At 35.7% G+C, this 20,720-nt stretch overlaps 1 protein-coding gene across 7 annotated transcripts in view; it reads right to left on the bottom strand.

Moving 5' to 3' along the window:
* Positions 1–434: 434 nt before the first annotated feature.
* Positions 435–20,720, bottom strand: part of EPC2 (enhancer of polycomb homolog 2) — a 144,555-nt gene continuing 124,269 nt past the window's right edge. For 5 of the 7 annotated variants that reach the window (XM_016949790.3, XM_063790497.1, XM_063790495.1 and 2 more), the window contains 7 exons: positions 20,409–20,498; positions 18,716–18,861; positions 18,266–18,609; positions 7,889–8,025; positions 5,907–6,066; positions 4,659–4,992; positions 435–3,342 (listed from right to left, as the gene is read on the bottom strand). In XM_016949790.3, the coding sequence (XP_016805279.1) occupies positions 3,270–3,342; positions 4,659–4,992; positions 5,907–6,066; positions 7,889–8,025; positions 18,266–18,609; positions 18,716–18,861; positions 20,409–20,498 (1,284 nt within the window). In that variant the 3' untranslated portion in view covers positions 435–3,269. The remainder of the gene's footprint in view (positions 3,343–4,658; positions 4,993–5,906; positions 6,067–7,888; positions 8,026–18,265; positions 18,610–18,715; positions 18,862–20,408; positions 20,499–20,720) is intronic. The other 2 variants (XM_016949791.3, XM_063790498.1) reach the window with 1 other exon arrangement.

Raw genomic sequence — 20,720 nt, 5'->3', positions numbered from 1 at the left:
TGAAATTCTAAACTGCTACGGATGCTGCTAACAAGTGGACTGAGAAATAGAATAAATACTTCTTTGAGGAGGGCTTCTTTCATGTTAAAGGTAGAAGGCAGTGTGGTTAGAAGTGTGGTGACTCCTAAGTTTAATTCCTTAGTAACTTAACAGCTATGTGACATAGAGTGAGTTACCTAACTTCTCTAAACTTCATCTTCCTGATCTTTAAAATGGGAAAAATAATATTACTAAACAGAATTGTTGTTAGGAGTAAATGAGTAAGTCATTAAGAGAGAATGCTCCATGCTCCATGATGTTAGCTATTATGATGCTGCTGTCAGTGATGAAAAACATCTCTTATCTTACAGGATATAATATTCATAATCCCTTGAGATATTCTTACCTTTTAAAATTTGGAAGTTTGCCAAGTCAGTTAAGAGACAATAAAACACTTCAGTCACAAGTATATTGTTGATCAACAAAATTTGTTGAAAAGTGTAGCATCATACTCAAATACAGCAGTACATACTAGGGAAGTTTCTGTAATGTTGGTCCTCCTTGTTCTCCCCCTACCTTCCCCCAAAACAACCTTAGTAATAAAAAAAAAAACACCTAGCACAGTTGCAAATACATTTGTTTTTTAAAAAGCCAGAATATACATGTGTGTGTGTTATATATATAGTTTTAAAATGTGCCCTATAAATTTTTTAGTTTTTCCCTTGGTCTTTTGCAAAAGAAAACAAATCCTCAAATATACTTACAGCTACATCATAAAAATGACCTTGAATTATTGGGAAAGGAAGGGGGTGTACTCTCTTTATGAAGGTAGAGAAATAAATACAATCAAAAATGTTTTTATCTGTGCTGAATTAAGAATATCCTACCACGTGAGAGTTACCCGTTTTGTTATTTTTTTTAAAAAAATTAACCACCTCCACCCATTCCAAAGAAACACATTCTCCAAGGATTCTGAAAGCTTACTGGACTCCGAGTACCAACACTAATTTCCTGAGAAAACTAAGAGAGCAGTGCTGTCCAGTGCAGAAATAGACTATTCTTCAATTTAATAAAGTGAAAACAAATATTTGTCACTTAAGTTTTAGAGAAGCAATGGAAAATGTGTATGTACATAATTGAAATGCCATCCATGAAACAGTTACAACCAACAAAATAAGGAAGGCTTACGTTTCTATTTTACTTCAAAAGGAACAAATCAATTGGTCATCAGTCTTATAAGTTCTGGATTTGCCACCACCTCCAGAAACCATACAAATGGATAGTTGTTTTGTTTTACTTATTTATAACATATATATCACATAAGGCAAATTCACTTCATGCTTTACTTCAGTAAAACGGGGAAAAAAGCTTTCTCTGCAATTGGCACTAAAGTTGTTTTAAGTTCTTAATAGCAAGGAGATACATCCAACTATAAGCAGAATGAACACAGTCATAATACATATCAAATCAAAATTATTTCCTTTATATAATCAGCAATGAGTAACTCCAGAGGTAGTATGGCAGGAACGAGCATGGATCCTATCAGGTCACAACCAAGACAAAATTAGTATTTTTTCTATGGTTTTGACCATAAATTGCTTTACACATTTAGGACCTGAATAAAAACCACTTTCACCAGAAATCTTGGCCCATTAATTCAACTGACATATCAATTTACAACTTTCAGGACTGCAGATATAAAAAATGTAAAGTATAAAATTATGTAAGTTTGAAATGGTTTTAATTGTATTCATTAAAAATATTTACATTTCCCAGTACTTACTTGACAAAACCCCCTTGCAATATAATTCTACTCTAAACTTTTATTTATAAAATGAGGCTCACTTATGACATTTCAATGACTGCGATACTGCAAATTACTTACATTCTGTAAAATACCTTACAAACTTTCATATCAAAGGTAGTTTATATTGGATTATCTGAAACCCAATAGAGCCCACAGATGAGCTTCCTATAGTTCTTTTCATTAATGCTTGGAAAGCATGTGAACATGAAAAGTGCTGTTAAGTGCTATCATCTCCCTTAAATTTTCACTTATACTGTGTGCACATTGTGAAATAAACACATATGCAGCATGTCCATGTTTTGATATGTATTTTTTATTTCCCTGCAGTTTTCACTTATCAAGAACAAGTAACAGGGAAAGTTGTCTGAACTAGTGCATAAACAAACATTCTGAAACACCACTACACGTATCTAATTTACAAGAACCGTATAAAAAAAGTCACTAAAACACTACACTATGAAGGTGTCCAACGCTTACAGTCAGACTTTTTCCAACCCGTTACTTGCCTTGTAGCCACAGGAAAACTCTCCAAAATTGAAAAGACAATCTTGCCACAACCCTCCCCCCGCCCAACACCTGGGATGGCTCGATATCTAGACTTCCAATAATTATTGCAATGATATAATGCAATACATACCTGGTAAAGTATCTTTTATGTGGTGTGTTACAGTTTTAAAGCCAGTTAAAATATGCAGCCTTCAGATAAAATGTAATCCTCGAAAAATTTTCATATTTGCAGTTTAAATGTGCTAGATGCATAATTTTTCCTATTTCATTTTTTCTGTGTAATTGTTTTTTATAAATTGGTATTATAAATAGAAATATACATTCAAAATATATGGAAAAGTGAGTTACTACATTAAATTTGCATGTATCGATCCATCCCTTTCCCCTGCACAGTAATAGAAAATACTATTTTGCCTTGAACTTCATATTTGACAGTGAAATGCCACTAAAGTATTTACCAAAAAGTCCATCTAGTCAAATTGTGAAACAAAATGAACCAAGTGAAAACTTTACAGTTCCTTTAGAAAAAAATTACAAGAATTTCATTTCCTAGCTATGAATCTTTAACTTTTTAGACACAAAGTTGGATTTATTTTTACAAGATACAAAATGTAAACATGGCAAAATAAATAGTTAAAACAAGTGATGCAGGATCCCATTTCATGCTCATGATCCCATTAAAGAATTATTTTTTAAAATCCATTCAGTTGCAAATTCAAGTGCAAAAGCATGATGATGAATATCTACTATTCAAGTAACAGAAATAATATTGATGATACAAATAAACTATTTTACAAGGTAGTGATTTTCCCAATTTTACAAAATATACATCATATATGGATTTAACATCCAATATACTATAGTCCATTTAGGTCCATTGTTACACTCTGTGATCCACAGAGTGTTGCCTTTTGCATTCAGCTGGAATATGAATGACTGCACACCATCAGCACAGGTCAGAGCCACGTGTTTTAGGTTATGTCACTTCCATAGCTACTGTTGTCTCTGCTATTCCATTTAAGCCCAATCTTTCTGGTTCGTGGTTCTCTCTATGGTAATAAGGCAAAGGATAAAATAAATATCAATACTCTCTAGAACATGACGTTACCATTATTTTACAAAAACATTGTTATGTAATTACAACTAAACATGACTTCACAAGAACAATTCCCATTTTTGCCATTTCTAGATAGGAATGAGAAAAACTTTTCTTCAGCTCAGAAATTCCATTAATTCCTAATTTTTTTATTATGGCTATTTACTTAGGAAAGATAATAATTTAACATGACATTTCAGTAGAAGCCAATGAGAAATTACTTATGAAATATGTATCACAGGACAAACCAAGTTTTTCTTTTTTTTTTTTCTCGAGAGATGAAGCATATGACACTCAAAAAGAATAATCATTAGGAGCACAATATTACTGAAATTACTTTCCACTAGAGTTTAATTCTATAGGCTTAAGATCATGTATTTATTAACCTATGCAAATCAATTTTTTTCTGATTCATTGTTCTCCTTGTATTAGTGCCATAGAAAGAAATATAAAAACATTCTAAAATATACTATGGATGTACGTTAACCCTAGAATATTCTCATTTTTAATATACATAAGGTAATTTACTTTCCCTTTGTGTATGACGCTAAAGAAAACACAAATTTGGATGTGAAACCTAAACTCTGGCATAGAGTTAATCATAACAACTCCCATCTTCCAGACTGCCTAAACTATAAAACATTAATACAAGAGTAACTTCACACCTGTAATCCCAGCACTTTGGGAGGCTGAGGCGGGTGGATCACCAGGTCAGGAGATTGAGACTATCCCGGCCAACGTGGTGAAACCCCGTCTCTACTAAAAATACAAAAATTAGCCAGGCATGGTGGCATGTGCCTATAGTCCCAGCTACTTGGGAGGCTGAAGCAGGAGAATCGCTTGAACCTGGGAGGCGGAGGCTGCACTGAGCTGAGATTGCGCCATTGCACTCCAGCCTGGGCAAGACAGCAAGACTCCATCTCGGGGGTGGGGCGGGCAGTGGGGGGGAAGAGTAACTGAAGCTTCTAACATAGACTCTGATGTGTCTGACAGTTTGATGTCCTTTTCTTTCTTTTCCTTTCTCTCTCTCTCTCTCTACTACTAACTCTGTCTTTCTCTAACAATCCTACTAGGTTGGCATTTAAGCATCCTACTAGGCACCTTAAACAAATACCTAAGTCACAGAGCTTTATACAGATCTTCAGTATCTACTGAAAATCAAGTCTGTCAATAAACACCTATTGCTTGAGCAGTGTAAAAACAAGTCTTTTTCTTCCCACAGGACAGCCAGCACAAAGGGAGAAAAATCACTGAAACACACACACACACCTTGCTATGCTGCTGATGGCACTGCTGGGAGTAACCTTTGGCACTCTGTCCATACTGGCAGCAACTGTGGCAAGTTTTAAGGCTGTTGGCGATGGTGCTGAAGTCCGTGTATTGATATGCACATTGACTGGAGAAACAACACTGACATTATTGAGGTGCACTGCATTTGTCAGGCAGGAATTGTTCATGGGAAGTGTCTGAGGACTGCTTGTGCACAATGCTGGGATTAAGTGGTTTGTAGTGGTGTGGCCAACTGTCCTTACAAGTTGTACAGCTGAAATCCCTGGGCTGGATGATAAAGCCATATTGGTGGAGTATAATGTTTTAGAGGTTCCTGAAAAAGAAAGAAGTCATTCAACTAGTATCATGAGACATCAATACAACTATTTTTAGAAGCTTAATAAAATAAATACGAACATTTGTATTTGAATTGAATGCCAAGTTAACTTTTCACACACTGGTCTCTCCAAAGGGAGCTTCTGATCACTAAGTAGAATGTACTAATCTGCTACAACCCCCAAAACACCCTCTTTCTACTGGTCTACATAAAAGGGCTTTGCAAAGTATTCTGCCGCCTGTATCTGGCAACTGTGGAGTTAAGTATAACAGGACAGATGGAAATGACAGTTGGGTTTCCCTAAGTATGTACACATGGATGAATATTAGTAAAAATGGACAATCAGGTTCATGGGTATATATAAAAGCAACTGGAAAATCCTAGGGTCTGAGAGGTAGTTGAAGGATGATAGGAATAGCAAGTCTTTGTGGACGCAGGGTACTAAGAAGCACACAGGGTTTCACAGCAATACTCTATCTAAAGAGGGGGAGCCAGAGTTAGTATGCCTACGAGCAGTATGTAAGAGTGGGAAGGCAAATCTGATTTCCAATTTATTACTGTCCTGGATTATATTTCACCTTTTTATCAATGCATGGATGATTCAATGGGGATGGTTAGCTCAACAGATTTCCTAAGATGTGAGGCAACTGACAGTATGTGAATGAAACCAGGAAGGGTAGAATGTTACACAGGTATGTATTCAATGGATGAGGGAGAAAACAAGGAGTAGATTCTACATGAATTCTAGAAAACATCTACCTATTTCCCCCTATCTTTCCAAAGAAATCCTAAAGAGTCCTGATTGACTTCTTATACACATTTTCCCCTTGGATAAAAAAACAAAAAACAAACTCCCAATCACTGAGTTACAACTTCAAGAAAGTAGGTACCATGTGAAACCCCAGCTGTACCTGAAGGCTGGACAACACCGTTTATGTTGTTGTGGCCAGTGTTCTGTTCCTTGGTTACCTCACTGCGACTTGGAACAGGTGCACTGACCACTGCAGATGCAGCAAAGTGGGCGCTGGCTGAGTCAAGTGTTTTAGACATACAGTCAGAGGTGCTTGAGCCCTATAAAATGAACAAAGTTAAACACTCTAATTTTTAGATGTGATTTTATGAACATATTAAGGGATGGGGCAAACCCAAGAGGCTGTTGCCTTTCTAACCTTGAACAATTACAAGTGTTTAGATTAAGCGATCTACGATTCCATAGATGATTTTTGGCATATGAAGCAGGGAAATGAATACAAACTGAGAAGTTATTTCTGAGAAAGAACTAGAGATTAAATAACCCAAGGCTTTAATGTTCTATTAATTTTTCCAATAAATATTAATGAATGGTTTTAAAAATGCTTGAAAAACTAGATACTTGGATAAAATGAAATCATAGAGATGATTAATAGACATTTTTGTCACAATGTGAAAACCTATCTTGGCCTAACCCTGAAATAGGATGAAAATACTTTTGGTTGGTTAACCAAGAGACTCAGAAAAAGCAAACAAAGTAAAGTTAAATGGCCGTTCCTTCTTGATTCTGTATAACACTGGTTACTAAGTCCTAGTTACTAAGTCCTACAGCCCTAGTCCTTGAGCAAGTCCCAGATCCACCTGGATGTCACAGGAGTGTTGCGTTCCAGGGTCACTGAGATTTTCATGTTACTGGAGTCAGGATCTTTAAAGTCAGTGTACTGACCCTTTGAGAATGGGCTGAAACACAATGGGCAGATTCTACCCTGAGAGCTCACAAAATATAACCAAAATTGAGTAAACCTCAGTTATTACTTTAGAAGTGGTTTTAGAATTATAGAGCAATAAAACTTAAGACGTAAAACGCAAGGTTTATGTTTTTCAGGTGGTTCAAATTTGAAATAGATTTCTTAGTTTTGCTTTGAGTGGCTTAAAAGAGAAATTTATTATCATATAGTTCTGCAGGCCAGAAGTCCACAATGAAGCTTATGGGGTTAAAATCAAGGTGTTGGCAGGGCTGGTTCCTTCTGGCAATTATGGTTTTATGAAGTATTTTTATTCTTATCTCTAGCATCTTTATTTAGTGGTGTCTACAAACAACTTCCCCTAGTGGCAATTTTCTTCTTCACTTTAAAAAATCTTAATTAATTTTTTTTTTTTTTTTGAGACATAGTCTGACTCTATCACCCAGGCTGGAGTGCACTGGCTCGATCTTAGCTCACTGAAACCTCCACCTTCAGGGTTCAAGCGATTCTCATGCCTCAGCCTCCCAAGTAGCTGGGCTTACAGGTATTCACCACCATGCCCAGTTAGTTTTTGTATTTTTAGTAGAGACAGGGTTTTGCCACGTTGACCAGGCTGATCTTGAACTCCTGACCGCAAGTGATCCGCCCGCCTCGGCCGCCCAAAGTGCTGGGATTACAGGCATGAGCCACCGTGCCTGGCTGCAATTTTCTTCAACAGGGAAATGTGATTCACAATGGCAAGGGGTTATATGCTGTTAATGTATTGCACAATTCAACTGAATTACTGCCCAGCTCATGGAGCACATCCACATGGCACTTAAACACATAGTTTAGGAAGTGGTTAGGAAAGTTTTATCTTTCAAAAAAATCTTTGGGGGAGTGGAGGTGGAGAATGATTCTTACAACTACATATATAATTACTTCTATAAATTCTCAACAACCCTTCAAAAAATTTAAAATACCATATTTGGCTCCAGCACTCTTCTCAAAATATTAAGAGATTAGTTTATAAGCTAGTCACTTAAAATTACGTACATTAACTGAAAAGAAATTCAGGTTACAGACCCCAAATCAAGAGTGGCAAAACCAAGATTATCTTCTGTGACTTGACTAAAATGGAATAAAACTACATAATGATGAAAGAAACAAACGTAACTGTGACGAAAAGAGCAGTTTACCTGTGCTTTTGGATGTGTCTGTTGCGAGGAATGCTGAGATTGCTGTTTCTGCTGAAGCTGGGCAAGCTGCTGCCTTTGCATCTGAACTAACTGCTGCTGATGTGTCTGAAACTGCTCTTCTGTGATACCCCCTGTTACTGGTAAAGAACATGAATTTTGGAAATGAGTACGTTTTAAAAGATTTTTAATAACACAAGCAGAATATGATATAAACTTATTCCACAATTAAGATGAAAGCAATTACAAATTACAATATGGAATATCAGAAAATAATCTAATGAAAATGGCAAATCTTTCAGCAAGTGTGGTGTATACTTCTATCTATGATCTCTATCACATGCTAAGAAAAGTGCCTAAATGTAGTTTTTGTTGAATAATACAGTTCTAACATGAGTATTTTCCCATTTATTCAGACTTAGTATCTTTGAGACCACTCTTAATTCTCTATATTATGGAGAGCATGTAATGAAAAAAACTTTGATTTATTCATGTTAATAATAATGATGACTAAGTTATAGCCTTAATAAGAAAGCAGGACCATCTGCAAGACTATAAATGATTTTTACTGCTGGTTTCATAAAACACTGAAGTGAAAATACTTTATTCTCTGATTACAAATCAAAGTAGAGAACAACATTCATCTAACATAACCACAAACCATAGTTTAAGCCAATAGATTCAATGCCTAAAGTAAATCCATCTATAAAAATATGGGCTAGAAATCAGACAAGTATTCAGAAAACTGAAGTTACTATGTATCCTCAGATGTAGTAAATTCTACTGCGACCAACTGTGTTAAAAGTGTGTTTCAAATGAAAACAAGACATCTACAACTTTTGTTGAAAAAATCAGCTAAGTTACAGAAACCACTTTTCTCAAAGAAATGTAAACAAAATTTCATTCGTTGATATTTAAGTAGATCACTGATAAGTTGATTTAGAGAACACAAAGACATTTCCATGGAAGTCACTATAATATTAGAGTCAAGAAAAATTAAATGACATGATAATACATGTACTTTAATTTTGCTCTGTTTTCTTTATTGCTCGCTTTCCTTTCTCCCAATGATTTCAATCAACAAATATTTACTATCTACTATAATGCAGAATGCTGCACTAAGAGTCACAGTGAATATAGGGGAAAATAAGAAAAGGATCTCTGTTACAAAGTCCTGGAATGTAGTTGGGAAGAAAAGACAGACATAAGAAATACCAATTAATGAATCAACATTTACATGCAATTGAGTGATCTAATCAATATGACCTAAAGGAGTTTAGACTGGCAACTATAGCCTCAATCTAGCTTTCTTAACTCTCCCAAGTTTTCTGTTGAATAGGATCACACATGAATAATCAAAAAAACTTTTTTTATGGTAAATTAGATATAACAAGTTATGCCTAGTACAGTCTATTTTCTATGAAAAAGGAGTTATGCCCCAGAAATGAACAAAGCTTTAGATACACTCTCATTTCTGTTCCACAATATTACCATTAAAATTTGTATTGGACTATAAGGGGAAAACAGTTCTCAGATAGCAATTTTATTTTTAAAAGACTCAAAACTGGGGACTATTACAGTGCTCACTCCAAAATTTTATATTACCTGTATTTTTGAAGTACACATTAGTTATCTTACTGAATTACCAACAAAATCAAATGTCTTTCTTTGCACATGTTAAATTCACTGCAAGTGTTCTATTTTTAAATGAAAAAATTTTTTTAAATTCTAAATTTATAATCTTCAAACTCAAATGAAAATGTGAAGTATTCATGAATTTCCAGCTATTTGAAAACCTTGGGGAAAGAGATGAAAAATAGTTTATTAGATACAAAGGCAGAAAGAAAAATCTTAAATTAAACCCAAATAAATCTGTGTAAGTCCTATGTGTACAGTGCACCAATTCAAAAGAAATGGACTTGGAATCTGGTATTATTACAACAGTCCTTAAGTCCAGTGTCAAGTGTGTCCAGAGTTGAGCTTTATGTTCTGGTGAAAAGGTGAGAGGCACAGTGATTAACATTAAGTGAGGAATAAGCCAAATAAGAATATATACTTTCAGTTACTATTTCAAAATTGAGAGAGAAACAAGAATGAGAATTTTTTCTTCTTTCTAAAATCTTTTAAGTCAGTTGATAAAATCTTACTAATTCAGAATAAAGTATATATCTAAATTAGTAGAAGGAACAGTTTTTTGGAGACAAGAGTCTTGCTCTATTGCCCAGGCTAGAGTGCAGTGGTGCAATCATAGCTCACTGCAGCCTTGAACTCCTGGGTTCAAGCAATCCTCCCGCCTCAGCCTCCTGAGTAGTTGGAACTACAGGTGCATGGCATCACACCTGGCTAATTTTAGAAATTTTTTGTATACCCAGGGTCTCATTACATTGCCCAGGCTGGCCTCCAGTTCATGGCCGCAAATGATCTTCCTGCCTCAGTCTCCCAAATTGAGCTACTGTGACCAGCCCAAATTGCTACTTTTTATAAACAACAAAAAATATTTTTTGGGTTGGTAGACCATAGATAACAAAATATTGCCAACTAGCTGTGTTCCACTTGTTTTTATGAACCATGATCATTTGTGTACATATTAAAAAGGGAAACAGATAAAACTAGCTGTTTCTTTGGGTGTCTCCATTTACTGCCCTGTCTTCTTGAGACCATTAATTTGCTCAGGAACCTTATTCTTTTCTCCTCATAGAAAACTCAGAAAATCCCAATCTGGTTGCAATCCAAATTATTCAGATTAATGGTCAGTGTTTCTTAACCTTTTTAAACCTAGGTGGATTTTGATACTAAAATTCTCATTTCTGATCCCATTTCTGGTTGAGAATCACTGACACAAATTTAATTCTATATGTATATGCTTTTTAAAATTACATTCATTTTTTTCTTTTCCCCCTCACCTCAATCTCAATATGTTATATCCATTCTTGACATCTAGCTCTTTATTATTAAGTAAGGTATTCTGTGCTTGAAACAAGCTGATTTTCCTCATTCAGAATTTTCTAGAGCACTGTTTATTATTACTTCAAAACTTTAGACAAAAATTGCCAATAGTAATCAATGACACAAAATTGGAACACATACAAAACATCCTTTCTAACTCCTTTATTATTTCAGGGAGGAGGAAAAGTGGTATGAAATGCATAGTTTTAATAGGATGGACAAAATATTGAATTGCAATTCTCAGGGTTCTCAGGGTTTACTTACTGGTGGTGGGCGGGGGGGCAGGGGCAGGTGGCAGAAATTTGATTGAAAGCACTTTCTCTACTAGTTATTTTTTCTTTCATAAGTTACTGAAATACATTCATAAGAGATTTCTTACATTGCTTTGGATTACAAGAGGCACACGTCAAAGTACATCGGGAAGAGGTAATAGTTATAGAGTGAACAAATCTGTTTCAGAATGAGATACAAGATAGAGACCCAGCTTTGGGTGAGGTGATCGTGGCACCATGGGCAAGTGAGAATGTACAAAAGGGAAACTGAGATTCTCTGCTTCTCTTGCTTAGGGCCAAGCCAAGTTCTTTTCACTAGTTGATCTTAAGTTGCTAGCTTAAAAGTGAAATTCATGCTGGTCATAAATTTATCTCACCACATGCCCACAAGTCTTATCAATTTAAAAGGAACCAAAAATCTGATTGTTTTGTGAAGGTAGGAGTATTTCAATACTCCAGATAGATAAGAAGCATTCCTTTCCCTAAGTAAAATGTTTTGCAAAACTTCCTAGGTAACACATTCTATATAACACATTCGGCATACTTGTTACAGGATTTTCCGTTTTATATACCCAAATATGTCATTCAGGACATTAGTAACATACTTGCATTTCTAGATATGTTGTATACAGAACAGTCTGTTTTTCACGAAAGCCCCTCACCTTTCTGGCTATCTTCTACAAATCTGATTCATTATCTATCCTGTAATTACCAGTCTACTTTTATTCCTCAGATAAATCCATATGCCTTTTCTTAGGTATCTGTCACCATCCTTGGAAAGCAGACTTTGTTTTCAAAGGTCCCAGCCATCCCTCATTTCATCCTTTGCCTTTTAGGTGTGTGGTTCCTGTATGGTGCTCTGCCTAGGGTGACTTTTTAGTGATCAACTAAAAACATACTCTGGGTACCTCCACAGATTTTACACTAACATAATGATTATAAAGCTTTAGGTCCTGCTTCTGAAGCTTGTGCCCACAGGTATTCTTGAGTATATGGGAAATCTTTGTTAACTTTGTATTTTTTTTGTTGACAAACAAAAAGAACAATCTAAACAGAAATACACTCTGGATCTTCTGGATCATCATCCCATAACAGAGTAGGAACACAGGATTTTTGTGCTTGTGCCTTTGTTTTTTCATCATCTCTTAACTTTTAATGCAGTGTTTCTTAAACTGGGCTAAGATGTATTCTTGGGAAGTCATGAATTTTTCAAATACTAGCCTAGACCAAATTTTCACAGCTTAATGAGGAATACCTAATTTGGTAGTAAAGATTATTTAAAAGTCAAAAAGAATACATCATCTAGTATTTCTTCATCTACCAGGTCAGTCTTTGTTACAAGAGTGTCTTTTCTTTTTTTTTCTCTTTTTTAAGAGACAGTGTCTTTGGCTGGGTGCAGTGGCTCATGTCTGTAATCCCAGCACTTTGGGAGGCCAAGGTGGGTGGATCACCTGAGGTCAGGGGTTCAAGACTAGCCTGGGCAACATGGTAAAACCCCGTCTCTCCTAAAAATAAAAAAATTAGCTGGGTGTGATGGCACGTGCCTATAATCCCGGCTACTTGGGAGGCTGATGCATGAAAATTGCTTCGCCTGGGAGGTGAAGATTGCAGTGAGCCGGAATCGTGCCATTGCACTCCAGTGTGGGCGAGAGAACAAGACTCTGTCTCAAAAAAAAGAGAGAGAGAGACAGGGTCTTGCTATGTTGCCCAGGCTGTTCTCAACCTCCTGGCCTCAAGCCATCCTCCCACTTTGTCCTCACAAAGTGCTAGATTACAGAGGTGAGTCACTATACCCAGTGTTACAAGAGTTTTGGTATAAGCTTTCTCAAAGACATGCTGACTATATGCAATTTTTGTCTGTTTTAAAGGGCAGATCTGGGGCAGGATTAAAGGGTAGAGAGAGGGATCTTACATCAAATCCTCTGGGTTAGAATAGGAAGTCAGATGAAAGTTCATATAAACCACTGGTGCTACTCTGCTGACAAACATATCCAGGAGGGTTGACATGACCTTTCCAGGACTATATACATCTTACAAATGTAACTCTTACAGTGAAAGACAAACTAACAAATCAACTGAGTCTTTGAGGGTGGGGAGAGGAAAGATAAGGGGGGTTGGGGAATGAAGAACAAACAGATGTGAGGATAATGAAGAAAGACTAAAAATCCATTTAAACTTCTGAAACCCAAGCCAAATATTTACAATTGAAACTTCATTATTTCCTTTTATAGTCAAACTAAAATATTTTAATCCCTTAGGCCTGAATCCGCTTCTCACTTCTGGAAGCAACCCTAACCCTTAGCTAGATGTTAAATCACATTATATCAATCCTAAAGCTATCATAGTTGCAAACATTTATGACAATTTAAGAATGAATGGGAAGAGAAACTGAAGAAATTAAAAATCAGGAATTTCTCTTGGAAAACTGTACAAACTTAATGATTTTAGAAATTAGTCATATTGGCCGGGCGCGGTGGCTCACACCTGTAATCCCAGCACTTTGGGAGGCCAAGGCGGGCAGATCACAAGGTCAGGAGATCAAGACCATCTTGGCTAACACAGTGAAACCCCGTCTCTACTAAAAAAATACAAAAACAATTAGGCAGGTGTGGTGGTGGGCACCTGTAGTCCCAGCTACTCGGGAGGCTGAGGCAGGAGAATGGCGTGAACCCAGGAGGCAGAGCTTGCAGTGAGCCGAGATCGTGCCACTGTACTCCAGCCTGGGTAACAGAGTGAGACTCCATCTCAAAAAAAAAAAAAAAAAAAAAAAAAGAAAAGAAATTGGTAATATTTCTTTAAATATTTCAAGATATTTAAAGATATTTAATTTTTTATTTAATAAAGATATTTTATTTTATTTTAAAGATTTTAAAGATATTTTATTTAAAGATTTTAATTAAAGATATTTAATTTAAATAATTAAATATTTAAATATTTAAAGATATTTAAAGCTGGTCAAAAAGGCTGCTGGTATCTATTCTGTATATTATGACAGGTAAGAAAAGAAAAAAGTATTATGTTAATTTGCAACAATGTATTAGAGAAAACTAAAACTAAATGTACATTAATCTGTCCTTTCAAATCTGAAAAAGCAAAGCACTTTTAGATATGAAATGTATTTTCTTGAGTTTTGGATTTAAGAACATCATTTCAAAGAACAGTTAAATAATACCGTAGTTTCAAAGGATTATCCTGTTTATATGAAGAATGTAATATTTGCATGTGCTATTAATGTGCTATTAATTAAATTCCTTGAAGGTAAGGATTGTCTTGTAAAACCTTGCAACTTTTAAACATTTAACACAGTGTTTCGCATATAACAGATACTAAATAATGTATGAAATTAATTTCTCTTGGTTACTCAATTGTCATGTTCACCACAATCAATCTATTCTTTATTCTGCTTTTACTCTTTGAGAAGTGGTTTTCTTTTTCTTTTCTTTTTTTTCTTTTTTGAGAGGGAGTCTCGCTCTGTTGCCCAGGCTGGAGTGCAGTGGCAGGATCTCGGCTTGCTGCAAGCTCCGCCTTCCGGGTTCACGCCATTCTCCTGCCTCAACCTCCCCAGTAGCTGGGACTACAGGCGCCCACCACCACGCCCGGCTAATTTTTTTTGTATTTTTGTAGAGTCGGGGTTTCATCGTGTTAGCCAGGATGGTCTCGATCTCCTGACCTCGTGATCCGCCTGCCTCGGCCTCCCAAAGTGCTGGGATTACAGGCGTGAGCCACCGCACCTGGCCCTGAGAAGTGTTTTTCAATTAAGAGAATATACCTTTATTTTACTTAAAGGTTAACAAAACACATCTCTGCTTTCAAATGAAAAGTCTTTAGTTTTAGTTCTAACGTCTAGGATACACTTTTCAATTTTCCTTGAAGTATATAAAAGATAACAAATAGTACATGCATATATATATATATATATATTTTTTTTTTTGAGTCAGGGTCTCACCCTGGCTGGAGTACAGTGGCAGGATCTTGGCTCACTGCAGCCTCTACTTCCTGAGCTCAAGAGATCGTCCTCCCTCAGCTGGGACTACAGGCACGTGCCACCACACCCGGCTAACTTTTCTATTTTTAGTAGAAACCGGGTTTTGCCATGTTGCCCAGGCTGGTCTCGAACTCCTGGCCTCAAGTGATCTACCTGCCTCAGCCTCCCAAAATGCTGGGATTACAGGCGTGAGCCACCACGCCCGGCCTAGAATATATTTTGGACACATGGGTTATGACATGGAAAACGTTAATCAGGGCTTATATTAACAACATTTAAGAGAAAATTATTTGCCACTAGCCCTCAATTCCACATAAGATGCAGCCCTCTTTTTAATTTTTGTTTAAGAACTAAGGAACTTGTGATATAAATAAAGTGCATTATGTTTCTATTTCTCATTAAACTCTTCATTTGCTGGGATTTCCCAGCTGTGAAATGGACAATTCAGTACTAATAATCTGTTTAGCTCAGTGTTATTCTCTGCTAGGGAAAAGTATAATCCTGTGTTAGTCTTGTTCCTTTATTTTTTGTCTTATTACTCTTAAAAACAACTGTGCTCTCATGACCAAGCCCACTAAGAACAAGCAGAAGGAAAAAGTGTTCAAGACGCATAGATTAAAAAAACCAAACACATGAGGATCCCATTCTTTTGTATATATCCATCAAAAGTAAAAAATATAGCTTTCTAAAACTCCCTCACATCCTTCTATTTAGGTAGATGAGGAAATTCCTATCCACATTCATGGAACTGTAACTGAATTCACTTAAAATTATCTAACCAGAACTAAGAAATCTATATAATGAATGTAACTGATATAAATCATTAAATTATCAGTTTTCAATTATTTTTAAAAATGCTGTTAAAAAACTTTTTTCATTACGTATTTATATTGCCATGCCTATTATTTTAAAACAAAAGACATCTGTTGAAAACAAAAAATCTTGTGGTCCCAGTGACTAGAGGGGTCACAGTCAGTGAAGAAGAATGAGTTCAAACAAAATCTTTTACTCTAAGAATAAATTATTAAATAAGATAGATCTTATTTCAAAACACTGAATTCTAATGTACCTTACTTGTTGCTTAAGCCTTAAAATTTTTTAAGGGAAGAAAGAAATGGTACTGTATTGAGGATATTAAAAAATTTTAGATAGGAAAAATCACACAGACCAAAAAGATTATTTTTTTCTAATGGTAAGGTAAAGATAAGAATACAAAAAAACTTGTTGTCTATGATGTTAACACTGATTACTTGTGACTTAAATTCCCTGAGAAGTACATGCACGCCTAAGATAACACTTTAAATGCTTATTTTATGTTGTATGGTAGTGTCATAGGATTACAGAGGTGATTATAATGGAACTATTTAAGTCATATTAAGTTATATTTTGGACCAATACATATGTTGTATTGATGATATAACAATATATACAACATATATACACTTTCTGGAAAAAAGTCAAGTTAAATCTAGAGTTAATCTGGAATGTATAGGAGAAAGCTGCAAATATCTGACAATGTTCACGTTGAGAAGGAAGACATTAAAATCATTTTTTAATGTGGTATACATCAGCAGAGAAGACAATCAGCCTACGGTCAAATGTAATTATAAATGCCTCTATATGATATGTTTTAAACTCTCTTTTTGGGAAAAATTATTTTGAGAATGTTTAGTACAGGAATTCCCATTTAGTTAAATAAATTGGAACTTTGTCTTAGAGCTGGCTGAAAAAAGATTTGATTTAATATTTGTCAACTTTCTACTATCTTTAGATTTCTAATAATCCTGCAGCCTCAAATCATATTACGCATTTATCCATTTCAGCTTCAAGCACTCTTTCAACTTCACAGACTCATGAACTTTATATAATGGGAGGCCATTTTCCTTACTTAAGTTTGTTTAGGAGAAAATTAACCAACCAATTGGATAAATGATATGCCAATTTCTAATCATTCAAACAAATCCAATTTTCCATTATAACCTTTAAACAAATCACTGTACGAGTCAAGTTGGAAAACAGGCAGTTCAGTAGCTAAAAGAGACTGAACATTATTGAGACCAAATTTCAAGCTAAAGTGATTTATGATCACTTTAAAGAAGTTTAAGATGATAATTTCACATCCTAGAATGCATCATCCAGGAAATAATTTAGAAATACATACAGAAAAAAATGGTATCAACAGTGTAAGTCAAGCCACATCTATTTTAGTCGTGGGATACAATGCATATATACAATGTATATATTATAAAGATATCTATAAATTATACATACTTGCATACATGTGATAAAGAGACCACAGAAGAAAACAAATCAAAAGTGTACCCTAGATTCTCTAGATATTATACATTATTTATAATGTACATGTCATAAAAATATTAAATTAACCTGAATACATTTCTTAAAAATGAAAAAACTTCCTGATTTAACTAGAGGTAAGCTATTGGACAAAAATTATTATTCACAGGGGCCGGGCACAGTGGCTCATGCCTGTAATCCTAGCACTTTCGGAGGCTGAGGCAGGTGGATCACCTGAGGTCAGGATTTCGAGACTGGCCTGGCCAACATGGCGAAACCGTCTCTACTAAAAATACAAAAATTAGCTGGGCGTGGTGGCGCACGCCTGTAGTCCCAGCTATTTGGGAGGCTGAGACAGAAGAATCGCTTGAACCCGGGAGGCAGAGGTTGCAGTGAGCTGAGATCAAGCCACTGCACTCCAGCCTGGGCGACACAGCGAGACTCCATCTAAAAAAAAAATAAATAAATTATTCACAGGGAGTCTCCTAAAAATCATTTTTCAGAAAGAGTTTTCAAAGGTACTCTCAAGGAGCAATGGTTACATTTAATGAAAGTTTACGCACCAAAATGAAAACTACCTTTAACATAAGCAGCAGATAGTACTGTGCTGTGATGATCTGGTGGCAGCTTATAAGCAGTGTGGCCATAGGGAACTCTGTATGCATTCTGCCTACATTTACCGTACCAGGCACACACCCGAAATAGATGTCAGTGGTTTTACAGTACTAGTTAGGACAATTTGATTAAAATGTGAGGCAGAACAGTACAATTTTGTTTCTTAGGTTGGAAAAAAAATGCAGTAGATTAAGATAAAATTCCTTTCCCAATAAAATTAAGTAAAAAAGAATAGCAGGATATACTTTTAACACAGCAACAGCTTACCTGATATGCCATTCTTGCTGGTGTTCAATAAAGCTACAGATGCTGCAGAAACTCTTTTATTGTTCACAGTCTGCCCTGGTTTTCTTGAGGTACATTCTTCACTATCACTGTCCTGTAAATTTAGTAGCCTTGGCTGGAAACACTGTAGTCGACATGATCTGATATTGCTTAATATTTCAGAAAGAGACAGTCTATTTTCACAATGTTTACTGGAAGCATTGGTCCGAGAGAAATTAGAAGAAAAGTCTATAGTTTGGGAAGAGCTTGAAAAACTATTCAGCATTTCAGGGTCTATCTGTTTCAGGACTGGGTCATGTTCTGTGGATATTCGGTCCATTATGACCCTGAAAAGCAAAATAAAACCAAATATTAACTGAGAGAGCTGAACATTTTCTCTTTGTCTTCTGTTCCAGATAGCAAACAAAAACCAGGTGAAAACAAATACTTCACCTTCCACCTCTGCCAATTCGCCTCCTTGCAAATCCTATACATCTTCTTGGGACTGTAAGTGTTGTAAGGCAATGCCTATACCTCAACTTATCCAAATCTGCCAATTCTGAATTTTCACATGAATGGTTAGCTTGGTCCAAACGAGGCTGCAAAGAAAGAAAAAACAAAAAACAAAAAACTCATGGAGTAAATCTGAAATGAAGACAGGTTAGATCATGATAAACATGAAGTAACTGCAACATTAGCAGAACAATTAAAATCTAGATATAAAACTGTAAAAGTGGGGCTTGATTGACTATTAATCAGGTTAAATATTACAAAATTGAATCAAAAGTTCACTCACCAAGATTACCAAAACTGAATTTAGTTTGTAAATATAAATTCATTTAGGGTCTATTATACTTAAAAAGGAATGTATAGTTAAAAATAATGCAGCTTTTAACATTTGTGTACAAAGTAGAGATGGTGAAATTACATAGTAATTTGTAGGCTTCCTACTGAGAAACCAGAAAGAATATTTTTTGGACTAAAAATTGCACTTCAAACACTATGGGGTCAAACTGAAGCTTCCTCTTCACTTTTAAGAAACACACATCCAAGCAGGATGCAGTGGTTCATGCCTGTAATCCTAGCACTTTAGGAGGCCAAGACAGGAGGATCACTAGAGACCAGGAGTTCAAGACCAGCTTGGGCAATGTAGCAAGGCCCTATCTCTACAAAAATTACAAAAATTAGCAGCATGTAGTGGTATGTGCCTGTAATCCCAGGAGGCTGAGGTGGGAGGACTACTGGAGCCCAGGAGTTTGAAGTTACGGTGAACTGTATGATTGCACCATTGCACTCCAGCCTTGGTGACAGAGCAAGACCCTGTCTCTAAAAGAAATAAATAAGTAAATAAATAAATATAAAGAAACAAACAGGCTGTTCCCTGCCTTCCCATTCCCTTCATCATTTTATCATGCTGTCTGTCCCCTTTCGTTAAGAATTTTCCCTTCTCTCATCAACATAACTAGTAAACAAATCTCCACCTCTCCTAAATTTACACACTCTAAAAAAGCTGTCAGTGTATGCTTACCATTATATAACAAGATAAATGATCTCTACAAGCCATATAAGAAAGTCAAAGCCATCCTCACAATGCTACATTATATCTCACTGAGAACCTTGGAGAGTGATATAATGCGACTTCATAGCATAAAGCAACTTCTAGGTGTGTCAAAAAGTTATGAATACAATTATTAGACAAAACATTGCCATTACGGAAGTTTAAAAATTATTATTTTGTTTGATACTTACTGGTATGTATGCATAAGATGGGCTTGCATAACAATAAATTTCAATAAACACCTAGCAGCCATCAAAGGTTCTAGAACCAACTTACAAATTCTGGGTTTACCTAATTCTAGTAATGACACACTGAATAATTTTCACAGCTGCTGAAGCTATAAATAGAGCCCAAAATGAACCTAAATTTCTAAAATGTGAGGAATTATCAATTTCCAAGAAGAGGATTCCGACGCCCTTTGAAAGGACTCAGTACCTTTTAGCATCTTTTACCAGTATCCACATAAAGGATGTTAAATAAAAAGTATTGATGCATTTCCCATTTTTAGATCAAGACTAAATCATCTTGACATGGGTTACCTGTTAATTCCAGTTCACAAAAACACCACACACACACAAAAGTTCTTACAGCATAATACTGGCATCCTGCCCGCCTTCTGAAAGCACAGGGACCATCAGGATCATTTTCTTCTTCCGGTTCTGATACTGGGGACAATACCTAGACAAAAGAGGCATTCCATTTAGAAGTTATCAAAAGTCAATAGATCAATGTTTGTAATGCTCTAAAATGTAAATCTGATCACAAACAGTAAATCACTTCTATATTACATATCGTAAGTACTGAATTCCCCAAAACATTCAATGACTAGCAAAAATTTTCTATAGTTAAAAATCATTGTTTTTAATGGATTAGTTCCTTCAGGTTAAGTCTAGATGGCAT

This window comes from Pan troglodytes, chromosome 13, assembly GCF_028858775.2.
Source record: "Pan troglodytes isolate AG18354 chromosome 13, NHGRI_mPanTro3-v2.0_pri, whole genome shotgun sequence".
NCBI classification, from domain to species: Eukaryota; Metazoa; Chordata; class Mammalia; order Primates; family Hominidae; genus Pan; species Pan troglodytes.
Note: the sequence above shows the minus strand (reverse complement) of the source record. Positions and strands in the feature narration are given on the sequence as shown.